At 36.5% G+C, this 14,961-nt stretch overlaps 1 protein-coding gene across 6 annotated transcripts in view; it reads left to right on the forward strand.

Annotated features, from left to right (window-relative positions):
- Window positions 1-14,961, forward strand: part of st3gal3b (ST3 beta-galactoside alpha-2,3-sialyltransferase 3b) — a 59,568-nt gene that overhangs the window by 15,444 nt on the left and 29,163 nt on the right. For all 6 annotated transcript variants that reach the window (XR_014607046.1, XR_014607047.1, XM_084119191.1 and 3 more), the window contains 3 exons: window positions 3,948-3,990; window positions 7,316-7,408; window positions 13,441-13,535. Coding sequence is in view for 4 of the 6 variants with exons in the window: in XM_084119191.1 (XP_083975317.1) it covers window positions 3,948-3,990; window positions 7,316-7,408; window positions 13,441-13,535 (231 nt within the window). In the remaining 2 variants the exon portion in view is untranslated. The remainder of the gene's footprint in view (window positions 1-3,947; window positions 3,991-7,315; window positions 7,409-13,440; window positions 13,536-14,961) is intronic.

Consider the following 14,961-nt stretch of genomic DNA (forward strand, 5'->3'; position numbering starts at 1 on the left):
AAAACAAAACACAAATCAACAAATAATGAAATGAATTTGCACCAGTACAACAGGTGGTGCTGAATGACAGTAAAGCTCACACCAGCCAGGACAGATACCTGAAAGGTGCCCCGCTTTTTGCCTGACCTGTACCTTAAAGGGGTAGTTCACCCAAAAATTAGAATGAACTTCATTGGTTCTTGCAGAAGCTCAAACGTGCTGCGTAACACGAGAATGAACCTCATTGGTTCTTGCGGAAGCTCAAATGTGTGGCATAACACCTATTAGAAATATTTTTTCTGAAATAAAAGTTGGTTCACATAACTAAGGCATTGTTGTTCGTTACCACTTGCGTGTCCGGGTCTGAACGTGCTTATTGTGTATGTGAAGGATCTGTACACATGACAAAATCACAAGAAAAGCTTTACGTGTACCGACAACTATACATTAAGTGTATTCTCTTCGTTAGTATATTTATTTAGCAACTGAGTGTCAAGTATAAGTTTCATTTATAATGTTTCTCCTTTAATCCAATATAAAATTTCATACCGTAATTTCATGCCTCATAACTGGTAGTATAACAAGCCTATAAGCAAGCTTAATTGTTATACTAGCCGCTCCTCCTTTATGCTTCCGCTCCTCCGTGAGAGATAAGAGACCGGTGCGTCGCGCAGGTGTCGCTCATTATCAATCACGCCACCGTCCTACTTGCCACAATCCCGTTATGAACTTTTTGAAGTGTCAAAGTGGTAGTTGTGTAACTGTCAATGTCTGTTGTGTGTCGAAGATTGAAGGGGTTGGAATGCGACGCAAGTGTTTTTTGCTAGTTTCAGCCCGACGCAGTTATCATTTTCACGTCCTGCACCACGTTTAAATAGCAAATGCATTTGTGCGCCCATGGGTGTGCTGGTCTGAAAATGAGGTGTGTTCGGGCGCATTGTTGGCGCGTTGCTATTTTGATTCAACTGAAATACTGTGCCATTGTCCAACTGAAACCTGGTCTAAAGTCAATGGCGCAGTATTTTTCTTATTATTTAAAGGGCGCATTAGTAATATGCGCCTATTTATTACACACACAGGGATGCCAAATATTGGCAGCAGCACACAAAGATACCAAATATTAAAAATAAAAGGATTACAATGTAAAAGATTAGTATTGTGTAGATAGAGATATGGTGGAATCCGGCTTGTCCTGTAGATGGTCTGCTTGCCGCTTTAACCTCACACACGAGCAGATCCGTTTGCGCTCTGGAGCGTTCAGTCTTTCTGCTTGCAAATTCCACCATGTAAATAGCAAATCCGCCATGGCACGAGAGCAACTGGCCTTCAAAGGGAATGAGAGATGTGACTCTGGTTGGTTTATTGCACGTTACGCCCCAAAACACACCCATTCCTCATTAAGAGAATAGGGACAACCCTTTTTCCCGTCGTTAAACTAGCAAAAGTGGATTCGGACATGCCCTAAGTACGCTTGCACCATGTGCTTTAGACCATGAGCTTAGTTCATTAAAATAGGGCACTAATAGTATCAGGCTCAATAACTGTAGTCTTTGCATGTTTTACAATTTGATACACTGTTCAAAAGTTTGAGATCAGTAATAATTTACTTTTTTTTTGTAAAGAAATGCACACTTTTATTACGCAATGATGCATTAAATTGATCAAAAGTGACTGGAAAGATTTTTTACATTGTTACAAAAATATATATTTTTCAAATAAATGCCGTTTCATCAAAGAATCCTGAAAAGGTGTATTAAGCAGCACAACAGTTTTAGAAATTTATTATAAAATTATTTCTGAACTTGGATTAATAATACTGAAAATTGAATTGAAAATTCAGCTTTGACATCACAGGAATAAATTACATTTTAAAATAAATTCAAATAGAAAACTGTTTTTTTTTTTTTTTTTTTATAACATTTAACAATATTAGTGTTGATACTGTATTTTTGATCAGATAAATGCAGCCTTGGTGACTGACGACTTCTTTAAAAAACATTTGAAATGTCTTATTGACCCCAAACTTTTAAATGGTAGTGTACTGTATATGCAATCAGTCGTTCTCAGATCTTTTTGGTTGGTGTGTTTTTATCCCCAGGCGAAACAAAAAATATTCAACAGACATTAAAAATAATGTCAGAGAAAGTTCATCCCTCCTGTGAATAGCTGCATAATAATCTTTCTATTCAAAATTTTGTATCACACTTGGTGTGAAAGAGTCTTAAGATAGTGTACATGGGTCATTATCAGGAAATCCCCCCCCCCCCCCCCCCCCTTAAGTTTTAAGAAATCATGTTTCTCCAAGCACCAGGGCCGTAACCACCAAAAAGTGAATCTCATTTATTTACAGTCAGTATTGTGCTTTGTGCAGTCTTTTTTCCATAACAGAGTTGAACTTGAACTTAATGAGATGGGTGTTAAGTGTAAACATCGAAGTGCTGATTAAGTCTCCAAGAGAAACATAATGAAAATATATAAAAAATTACCATATATTTTAAAAAAAATAAAATCACAGATTATTTTCATTGTATTATTTTTAAGTGGGAATTGTGATTGCATGACATTTTAGAAAAGCATTGTAGAAAAACTACATAATATTTTGATTAAGTAAATGATTAATAGGGATATTTCCTTTTTTATTTTGCATTACACATGAAACCCAAGTTAAATCTATAAAATAATATAACCAACTTCAGTATCTTGTTAATTACATCAGTAATTATATTGTCATTGGGATACATACAGAACAGCACACACATGCCACCAACATACAATACACTATGAATGAAAACCACATCTTAGCCTTCATGATGTCTTTATGACTCTAGCAGAATGTGTTAAGTTATAATATGAATGGGTTTTCACTCTTCATTTTGCAAAGACTTGGATTATAAATCACAGTGATTTGCAGGCTGTCAGTGTTACACTGCTAAACCAGCCTAAACCTATACCTGAGACACGTAGATTGTCAGTTTTTGGTGTTATTTATTTCTGCAACCCACTTTACATCCCTGTGAAATTGTAATCAACAACTTGGGCCTCCATCTGAAAGGGTTCATGTCTGACCCCGGCGGGTATCTAAGAGTTTGCTTGCTGTGGTTCCACAGTTAAAACGCCCTCGGAGGGTCTGTCTCTGAATTGCCAACTGTGAATAATTCCTTTTCAGAAGTGGTCACTTTCTAACCAGTTCCTCCTCTCCAATCTGCAGCATCTGTCTGGAGAGCATCAGAGGCGTTCTCAAACTCTCCTTCCCATGCCTTAGTGCCATATGATTAGCAATGCTGTCCTCGCTGATGCCTTATTCACGCTGTGAATGCTACAAGTGTTGCTAATGAGAATGTAGCAGCTGAATTAATGTTTTGTTCCACATTTACCTGTTCATCAGTCCTTTTTACTGAGCCCATTATTTCAGTCTGCTTGGTAAATATTTGGTCTTTTGTTAAATGTTTTTGTTTTGTTTTGTTTCTAGCAGCACTGCTCTAGCTATCGCATTAAGCATGCTTAAAGTTGAACATGTTACTGTTTTTATTGACCAGACGGAATGAAGTAGGCATACTTAAGTATGCACAGCAGTTTTGGTTTACTGCTTTTTCATTTCCCCCTGCTCACACTTCTGTTTTTTCTCTTCTTTTTTAAAGGCTTAGCATCATTGACACCTCATTGACACCTATGGTCTTATGAAGCCCTCATAGGTGGAGAGCTGCTTTTTAACAATTTCCCAGTTGAAATGTGGAATGTTTTGGCTGGTCTAATCTTATATTGCTGCTGCTTCCGCGTACACTAAAATCCTTTAGATGATGACCTAACTATTTGAATGTTAATTATTATTTACATGTTTAGTGGTCCAAAAATGCACCAGTGATGCATTTTGACATGATGATGGCATAACAAGTGAGGATTTACATTTCTTTTTGTGTTTGGCTTATAATGTTCTGAGTTAATGTTCATTTTCATCTTTCTCTTCACAGTGTTTGATAAGCAAGGGTTCGTGCTGAATTTGGACACAAAGCTGTAAGTATTCTGTATGATACCATCCCTTCCTTATACATTTCACCAATAGAGAGAAAATTTACATAAAATAATCTAAATGTTAATACAACGATCAAGAGCAAACAGCCTTTTAGTTTATCTTAATAATTATTTTTTTATTTTTTACTGTCATGATTTTTAGATTACATAAAGAATTTGTATTATAGGTATTAGATGCTGTTACTGGTCGCCGTTTCTTTTTCACCACATTACCTTTCTACTTTCACTTGTTCAGTTCAGTCATCCTGAAGTGTAAGAAATTAATTTTTAAAAATACAAATGTTATTGTTCCAAAATATATTGCTTTTGCTCACCAATGTTGTATTTTTTAAATAAAAAATAAAGTAAAAACTGTAAACTTAAAATAACGTTTTTTTAGTATATATTTGAACATAATTTATTCCTGTGATGGCAAATGACAATCCTCCAGTCTTCAGTGTCACATGATCCTTCAGAAATCATTCTAATATGCTGCTTTACAGCTATAGAAACACTTATTATAATATTATTATTATTATGATTATTATAAAACCTTGTTTTTTTATTGGATTCTTTTAATAGAAGGTTCAACAGCTTTTTTGGGGGAAATATAAATCTTTATAAATGGCTTTAGTCACTTTTAATCAATTGAATGCATCTTTGCTGAATTTCTTAAAAAAAATTAACCCCAAACTTTTGAATAGTAGTGTTTAATATATCAAGTGGTTGTAGCAATACATATTATATAGAGAAATATAAATAAATACAAAATCTAGGGTACTAAAAAGTCTTTAAAGCAATAAACGCTTTTGCCCCCATTCAGTGCCATCAGTGTCTTTGAGCAATCTATTCCAGCGACCTCGTGTGTGACGTGTTGTGATGTATGATAGGTCTGTGTGTGGTAGGTATATGTTTACATTTCATCTTTGAAGCAGCCATACTCTCAGACTCTCACCTCGCCCTAATTTCTCAGTGTTGAGCATCAGAGAAGGCATGTCTGTCCACACCATGCGCACATACAATAAGCAAAGCCTTCGACAGGTTTAGATTTCATTGACGCTGTGAGCAAAAGCTGTCTGTGTGGTGCACTTCATCATTCAGCTGGCCTCAATCCACCACCCGTTCTGCTGCTCAAAGACTCAGAGCTGTCACGACAACAAAATATGACACTGTCCCATTGGGCCAACCACTTAATCAAAATGAAGGCTTCAGCAAATAAGTGTCCTGTGGCTTTTATTTTAACTGTTGAAAAGGCACTTAGTGTCGGACAATTTGATTTGATGTTGAAACCTGGAGTTTCGGCATTTTATCAACAATGTAAATTCGGAGACATGGTTTTGTTTTTTTATTGTGTTACTGACACTTATTTAATAGTGATTTTTAATCCAGTATTGAGATTAACACAGTTGATGCTTTAGATGCCATTTAACAAGGTGGTCCAGCCAGCATGTGTCCATTCTCAACCACCTCCAGTCTCTGATAGTCCTGATTTCTCTCTTTCTCTCTCTTTCTCACACACATACACACACACACACAAACCCATTGGCCTCTCAGACCTGACCTGTGTCCTCTTCACCTGTTTATTTGAACTGCTTTCATTGTGAGCTGCAGGTTATTAATGATGCCGCTCAGTTTAGGTGGTAGGAGCGTGTCTGCTGCCCCCATCCATTTAGAGGATTTCTCGATATTTTATCATTGTTACAACCACTTGATATGTTATAAGTATATATATAATGTATTTCCAAAAGTTTGGGGTCTGTAAGATATTTTTATTTTAAAATATTTTTGAAAGAATTATCTTGTGCTCACATAGACTGCATTTTTTGGTCAAAATACAAAAATAATGTTAATATAGTTTAAAATGTTATTTATTCCTGTGATGGTAAAAACTGAATTTTCAGAATAATTACTTTATTTTTTACATCATTTTTTTTTTTTGAGGAGTTAAATAACAGCATTTATTTGACAGTATTTGTAACAATGTAAAAAGTCAGATTTAATGTATTATTGCTGAATAAAAGTATTAATTTCTATATATTAATTTTTTTTAATTTTTTTAATTTTTATTTTTTTATCTTACCGACCCCATAATTTTGAATGTTGGTGTAAATATATCTAAAAATAATAGTTTTACATTGTCAGTCTGTTTTGATTTCTGTCTTTGTCTGTGTTCTGTCTATTAGTTCAGTTTGGTCTTCCTCTGCCCCTGCCTGTTTGTTTGTTTCCATAGTTACTTATTGAGTTAGTTCAGTTCAGGTGTGTCTTGTTAATTTGTCTCTTTAGTTCTGTCTATTTATAGCCTGTGTTCTGTCTTATTCTTGGTCAGTTATTTTACGTTGCAAGGGTTGTTCTGGTTTTTGTTCTGAGTTTTTGTTTAGTTTGAGACTGTTTATTAAATATTACTGCTGCACTTAGATCCTGCTTCTGCCTCTCTGCCTCAACTGAAACTGTAACAAATAGAATACTGTAAGTCTTTTAAAAAGAGGCCTGATTGTTCCAGGTTCTGTTCAAGATTTTAACTTTTTTGTGTCAGTGTCATACCAAATATCTTTGACTCCCGTAGAACTCTACCCTGATTAAAATGAAAACATTTAAATAAAAATGACATTAAAAAAAAATACTGTAAGGCACCTACAATGGAGGCAATAAAGTATAACCACAAGATTCCAAACATTACAGATTTTAACAAGACATGAGCTATATGGCATTGCTGTCTGTAAAGCATTGTTTGCATTGTGCAAACTACTGTCACGCATAACCAGATGTTTACTCATCTAGAAAAGTAGACAGTTTTATTGTTTGAAAAATAAACTAGCTTTATGGAATAATTAGTGTAAGTACTTTACATTTCAGCTTTTAAACAACCCGGAACGCTGGCCCTGTTTAGTTTACTGAGCGTGTAACCAGTTTTTGCCTTTTTCCTATAAAAATAAAACTGAGGGACAAGTCAAAATTGTTTTCTGTGGTAACATCATACCTCAAATGCTGTCTTTAGAGCGTTAGCTGTTTTGAGCTCGGAACATTCTTTCAGAACAAAAGTATGAAATAAACACGCTCACTGTTTGTGCAGCCAGCAAAATGTGTTGCATTCCTATTGTTTGACTATTTCATTTATTTAACACATCAGCGATAAATGAGTTTCACAAAGTAATCCATCACATCCTGATCTAGATGTCATCCATCATGTGCCAGGCAAGATAAAAACAATATACCTCAGATTCACCATTACCCTGTAGCATAGTTATGCTGTCTGATGTTCCTGTCAGGTTTAACATTTGCAACCCAAAATGAATGCCTCCTCTTTCTTCTCCTCTCTAACTGTCTACAGGCCTCCGGAGTTGGTGTACCAGTATGGAAACCTCAGTGAAGGATCCTGCAAACCTGGCTATGCAGCTGCCAAAATGACTGCTATCTATCCAAAGTATGAACCGATTTTTTAATTAACATAATACTCCGGGTTCGACAATAAGAATGACCCATTGCCTTTTACTGTAACTTATTGTACATGTTGTTGGACAATCTGCTGTTTTAAATGACTGATGCACTGATATTTAGGCCACTGAATACAGTTTACGTTTCGGCTGAAATTAGTGCTTTTCCGATGTCTTTTTCGTGCACACATGTATAAGCTATAACAGGTAAATATGCTCTGTATGACATATTCATTATATTTTTACTTATCCTGTAAGTGATGTCTTAATCATAATTATTTAAAGTGCCCCTATTATGCTTTTTCAAATATTACCTAAGAGAGACTGAATCTTCGAACAAATCATTTTCAGACTCTTTGAGAAAAGAGATGATGTGCAATGGATTTTATGAGAAAATTAAAAAAGAATTTTTTTTTTACCTGGGATGCATGTAAACAAAAGAAAATTAGGAACCTTTAAAATAGCATAATAGGGGCTCTTTAATGTGTTTGAATAAACCTGTCAAAATATATATTACAGCCACCGTTTAAATGTTTCTACAAATTTGAGTAGAAACATAATTCGATTATTTAAAAACTGCCTTGCATGCAGTTTAAATGTTTGCACAACTCAGTTTTATTTGACTGTTGGTTGTTACATTGCATATGTAATAATTTCGATGTGGTGTTTCAGTAAAAATAATTTGGTGCACCATAGTTAAAGTTAGCTGTCTGAGATGGATGATATTGTTGAAAAACAAATTCTCCAAGACAAATGTCTAAATATAAAATGAATTGTTCGTCAAAGTGGTGACTGACAGAAAAACATTCTTATTGTTGATTGCTGATATATGAATTGAGGTCTATTGCAGTTTCACTTGAATTTGCGCACTGCTAGATGTGGTTGTGTTTTGAGAAAAGGTATTTCATATTTCAAAAGGAGGATAATTGAAGATGGCAGATGGGATGGATGTTTGGTTGGAAGAACACAAAGAAGCTTTGGCTGAATGCTGTGTTTTTATTCATCTGTTTTATTTTTATCTGTTCAGCTTTTTTGAAACCTGCTTTTGATCTGGAAGGCTTTGCGATATTGAGCTCTCTGTCGTCTTCAGAATTAAGTACAAACTCTATGAATGGAAGACCGCTTTGTTAAAGATTTACTTCTTTAGTCCTGATTTACCAAGTTCCTTGTGTATTCAGCTCTCCCTGGTTTTGAGAGACACTATGTCACTTCTCAGCCATGAAGCCCCTGAGGCCAGTCTCATAATATCTCAGATTGAACAGAAAGCTGTTCCTCTGATCCATTAAGTCCTTGTTAATTTGTAACCTACCACAACAAACAACCACTTCCACATGCTCGCCAGCTCCACAATGCGCCTGTTGTAACTCTTTTGGAAGTGGACAGTGATTCTGTCTTTGCGGCTGAGAGGAAAATGCTCTGTAAAGCAGCCACTGTGGAGAACCAAATGAGTCAACTTCTCCCATTTGACTAAATCCTCAGAGCTCTCCTCGACTCTCAATGATGTCACACAACGCTCAGCGACCCTCAGTGACGACATGGCCCTTTGATGGAGCTTTTCGTATTTGCTGGCATCCGTATTCCATTGTTCCCTCATCTTTAGGATAATTCTCCTGCTGGCTATTGTTAGCAGAAGTCATTTTTCCACTACAGCATGCCCAACGATGATAAACATTAAGCATCACGGTTTGGTTTGTTCATGGATATTTCTCTCATCGCCATAAGATTGTTTAGAAATAGCTTTTCCACCAATCAAGCAAGATTATTTTGGAAGGGATTTTAGCAGCTATCACAAAACAGTAACTATCACACAATAGCAACAGCAATATTTAGTCAGATGGTTGCCCTGGATTGATTTAAACAAAAACTGACTAAACAAAAATATTAATTTAAGGAAATAACCTTTTAAAGAAGAGAGAGTGTAAAGAACACTTGACAACAAGAATGACAAGTTCACGTTGCAGAAGACGTTTTGTTTTGTTGTTATTTGTCTAGAGGCAGTACAAGCATCAAGAGACCCATAAAGCAGAGCAATGAATGAATTGGTGCCTAAAACTTTTTAACAGGTCCCCCAATTAATGGCATATGTGTTAACAGTGTCTACAATGTGCCTCTAATTAACATGTGATGGATCAAGGTTCTCAGGGTCTCTGTTTATTTTTCGGGGTCAAAAGGCACTGCTGCCACATCATTACAACACAAATATTTGAGCTTTTTTATTGCATGATAAATTATTTATAATGATGTTTAGGATACATTGATTCAGTTAAGATGTTGCCAGAATCACGGTGAACTAAAGAAACATTTTATGTACTTTTTGAACGTATAAACAGATAATAGGTTTCACAAACCGACAACTGTACAACAATAATTATACATGATAAATATACTGTTGTTCCTTGTTAATTCATGCTCATTAATAATATAAAAAGCTTGCATTTTTTAAAAAAGTAAAAAAAAAACGAAGTATTATATGTAGACAGTACATGTAGTAGCATTAGATTAATAAATGCTGTGAAAATTGTTAGTGCATGTCCATGATACCTAATGCATTAGCTAATGTAAAAAAATGTAACCTTATTGTAAAGTGTTTCCATTGAATGAATCAAAGCATAGTAGTTTTGTAGTTAGATTTTTTTAAGCATCTAAGAAGACTAACTGTGTACATTTTGGATAAAGAACCTTAAGACTCAATTTCAAGAAAGTCACCTTGTATAATTAAAGGCACAATACGTAAGATTTTTAGATTAAAATATCAAAAAACCACTAGAACAATGTTAAATATTTTGTTGACTTGTGGACTTACCTTATCCCAAATGTTTCTAACAAGGTTTAAATCCAGAGAAATCAGCTATTTTAACCAGTGTAATGGTCCGTATCATTGGGTCGCCTGTCAGTGACGTCATTACCCTCGATTTTCCAGGAAACACCAAAACTTTAATATATTATGCGTTTTATTAGACAGGTGAGAAACTGTTTGGATACCGTTATCGACAGAAAACTAATCCTTGTTCAAAACTGTTTGAATCTTGTTTTCTTGATTTACAGCAAGTAACATGTTTGTACCCAGAAAGTAAATCAGACAACACTATTTTGACAAGTGGCTATAATGGCATAATCAGAAAGAGCTTTATTTTTATTTACAGTAATACAGCATTTTTTCCCACCAGACAATGTTTTAAAATGAATTGTATGCCATTGACAAACACAAGTCATCCATCTTTTATTAATATGATATACTAATATCAATCTAGCTTACTGCAGTGTGCAACAAGTGTCTCATACCAGCCACCTAGCGAACGCAGTAATGTTAACAACTTTTAACACACTCAAATGTATTTTTAGTATGATTGTTTTGATCAAGTTAAACAGCGCTGCGTTACCCCACAATTTTAATTTGTCAAATAAAGTGACTCTATGAGTAGTTTTCAGCACTTGTGGCCATTTCATTCAATTAAATAAAATGTGAATTTAAGTGATCAAACATAACTGTAACAAAGTTCAAGTTCAGGGAACGAAGCAGACGTTAAATTTAATTTAAATCGTAAAATAAACATAAACAACATAATGAAAGGAGCGGCAGCGGCTGACTTCGACAAAGAATAATAATAAAAGCTCCGGAGCTCCTCCACGGGACTTGAGATCGGTGTGTCGCGCAGATCTCTCTCATTAGCATTCGCTCCACTGGCCTCGTTCCGCTCTGACAGCTCTCAGCCCAGCCCTGCTTCATACCACAGTAACGTTAATAAAACTTTAATACATTAGCTCATCCATGAACATGATTTCTACCCGAGTCCCGTCGGATTGGTTTTCATCAGCTGTGGAGGTGAAGACGACAACTCCCATTATTCCGCGCTCATTCACGGCATCATCAAGCTACGCCTTTTGTTATTGTTTTGAATAAAAGTCCTCTAATGGAAAAACTTACATACTGTCCCTTTAAATTTTTATATTAAAGCTCTTTATTAAATAGAAGAGTCTAATTTGAAAATGCACAAAACTACATATTTTTAAAATGTTTTCAAAAAATTTTTACATGCTTTTAAAATGAAATAATTTTCTTAAAATGCTATACTCGTGAAATTCAAACAATTTATTTTTTAAATCTAGAAAAACTTATCAGCCTCACTAATCAGTGGTTGGATAAAGTAGGGATGGTCCTATAGGGTTAAAGCCCTATTGCATGTATGTGGTCATTTGGGCAATTACTTATCTCTCCCTTTAGCGGTTTCATTTTAATAGGGGATCCCTGCATGTCTAGAAAACCACCTGAAGCCATGTGATCTCACCCTCTGTTAGTTCAGTCGTTGGCTCACCCATGGAATCAACTTTATTTTCAACACCTCAACCCCTTTCCCAAAATTGTTTGTATTGGACTCTTAAATCAAATGTCTTGGTTGAACTTGAGCGGCCGGTTATAAAAATACAGCCCCCAGTGAGAGATAGCCATGAGGAAATGAGCACAATGTGCACAGGCCTCCTGTTCAGGACCCCTTTTATGACAAGCAGACCCCTGTCTGTCTTTAGACCTAAAGCTCTCTCACCCAGTTATTTATAATGCGCCCCACAAGCCACAAGTTAATTAATCACAGTTTGTTTTGGCAAGACTTCGCTTTGTCTGCTTTTATCAGGTGATATCAGAAGAGTATCCGATGCGACCGTTTTTTCCCTTTTTTCTTGACGTTGTCGGACATCCTCTAGCCTTCAGCGATTAGTACATGAAATAGAAACACTTTTATCAGAATCTGTTAAACAGTTGCCAATAGTGACCCCATTCATTTCCTCATCTCATTTCCTGCCATTGCTCTGATTTTTTTTTTTTTTTTTTCAATTGACATCCTCTTTGTCCTCATTTTCCCGACATATCAGACATTGTTGTAGATTTAGATGGTTCAAAAGCAACTGGAGTCCACTATTACCAAAAAGGCTTGTTAAATTGCTTCCTTTAATGTGAATTTTGATGGTCATTAACTCTTGCTGCTCTGTACTTTGGAAAGGATTTGGGGAAAGGGGTTCTGCTATTTTTTCTTCCTAAAAGCAAGAGCTGTTTTTTTAAATGACCCTTGTGTTCTCTTTACTGATCCATGATTAGTCTTTTAAGTTTTCTTAAGGGAACCTAGTTTTTTCAAACCGCCTGTACCTCTCGACAAGCTTTCCTTGTTAGTCTTCCCCCTGACCAATCTACGGCAATTTTCTAACTTAATTATAAAAGACCTCAGAAAGAGGGGGGATAAAAACCCTGAAAAATTATCCAATATCCTCATGTTTGTAAATGAATAATGAGCCTGTTGAGTTGGGAGGGTCGTAAAAACAGACATCCATCGTGTGGCCACACTTACGGAAGCAGAAAAGTGGCAGCGTTCACAATGTGTTTGTGGAAGATGCTCTGCTGTCTGAGACTTATAAAAATGAGCCCTGAAAGGGATCTGTATTGAAAAATGTTGTTTGATGGCTTTTGAAAGTTCACACTGCTTACCGGCACCTTTGAGCATCCTGGAGATTTCCCATTTGTATTGCTTTAAATGTTGTCGAAATGCCCTTTGGTAGCAGGCGGAGTAGATAAAAAATGACAGCGAGGATCTGTGGGTCAGAAGCACAGGCATTTATCGTTGCATTTGCACATCAAGCTTTAAGAGGGGAGTGTGCTGGGAAATGGCCCCCGGGTAGGGTATCCCCTGACTCCTCTTGAGAAGGGGTGAACGGAGGCCTGGATTCGTGATTGATTGGTGCTGGTTCAGCCACACTGTTTTAAACTTTAATCACAGGTCAAAGCAGAGATGAAGTGAGACCTCTCACATACAAAAGCCCCTTTTGACTCCCCAAGCTCATGTCCAGGAAGGGAATGTGTTGTTTGGCTATATTTTATTAGCCCTTTTGATATGGAATTGATATGGAGATGTTTTTGGTACTGTGCAAAAATATGCAGTCTTCTATTAGATTTGCTAAATTTGCATTTGTCTACATCTGAATGTTAGTTGTCCATAGAATGTGCATTCATTATGTTTTGTTTCTTATGCTTTTGCAGGTTTAGTAAGCCAGCTTCCATGTTTCTGGACCGAAACTTTAAGCGGCTTGCTAAAGTTAACAACTATTTACCTCCATTTGGATTTAAAACACAAGGTATGTATTTTTTTTTTTTAAATAGATTTGTTAAGGTGGAGTTTGACCTTTAACAATAATGTTCTCCAAATGCTGTCTTGTTTCCAAAAACCGGTTCTTTTAATGAACCGTTTAAAACGACAAGTTAATTATTTGAATCGGTATGAAGCACTTCTTTGGAGGTCTGCACCGGATGGTTTTTTAGTCTCACTCCCGCTAAATTCTTTTCCCACAATTTTTTTTATTATTGTGTCCTGTTCATTGTTATGCCCCTAATATGCTCTCGTTCATAGAGATTTTTAGATGGATATTGAGGCTTTTTAGGTTGTGTGAAATCTGCAATCACTGACCCGGTTTGTTTGCTCGTTTCTAAGTCTGCGATGCGCTGTGTTTCCTGCCAGCTGGCATCCCGGGGTGTCGAAATACTATTGGGTGAACAGGCAGTGGGCGAGATCACACAGACCAAAACAAAACCCGACTGACAACACGGAGCTTGTAAAATAATAAGTAAAATAACTGGCTGTAGAAGTGTTTTTCAGAGAAACGAGTATGTGAAATTAGCATGTTTCCTAAATATCTAAATATCCGTTAGGGTAGGGTGTTATGGTCATTCGTAAATGACAATGGGTGTCGGAACGCAAGAACGCATCTCGTATAGTGTGCCATAGTGGATTACAACTGACGCTGCATCTGCAATGCTTCTCGACATCAACAGAAAGACAAGCATGTTTTTTTGGGGGTTTTTTTCGGTCCTCCACGATGGGTTCTGTCACATTGTGACATTGACCAATAGGAGCACATAAGCCCTTCTGTACACAGCTTTCAAACATGGCAAGACAAAAGAGAGACGATTGTATTGGTGCTGCTAGATTGAATTATGCAATGGAGAAAAGGTTAATGCAGCTATGGCAACAATAGTCCTACCTTTGTGATGTTTCCTCGAGCGACTACCACGACAGAGTGAAAGATAAATGCTGGTGAACGATAGCGCAGGTGCTTCAGCAACCCGGTGAGTACTGGAATTAGTGTTAGGCTAGTACAACCATTGTTTGTTTACGCTCTTGTTTCCAGAAGTCCGTCGCTAGTTCTGCCTTCTCAATGAGGTCACGCACATTGTTAAAGATGGCAATCGATGATTGGTCGTGAAGCAACGTGTTGTCTGTTTCTTGTCCATGACAAGACACGAATTTTGGAGTCAAGATCACATAATCTGACACAGTCACTATCGTAACAGACAAAAATATTGTGTAGTCTGAACCCGGCATATCGCTGATGCGCACGTTGCAATATCAATGCTAAAATGAAATAATGTGCAGCCCTACTCCCCCTTCCCAGCCCTACTCAACCCCCCCCCCCCCCCCCCCCACACACACACACACACACACACACAATGCTAAACTAGTTTGTGTGGCTTGATAAACAATTCAATTTAGAAAGTTTATATTTT

The sequence above is a fragment of the Abramis brama genome, assembly GCF_963993115.1.
Source record: "Abramis brama genome assembly, chromosome: 7".
Taxonomy (NCBI): Eukaryota; Metazoa; Chordata; class Actinopteri; order Cypriniformes; family Leuciscidae; genus Abramis; species Abramis brama.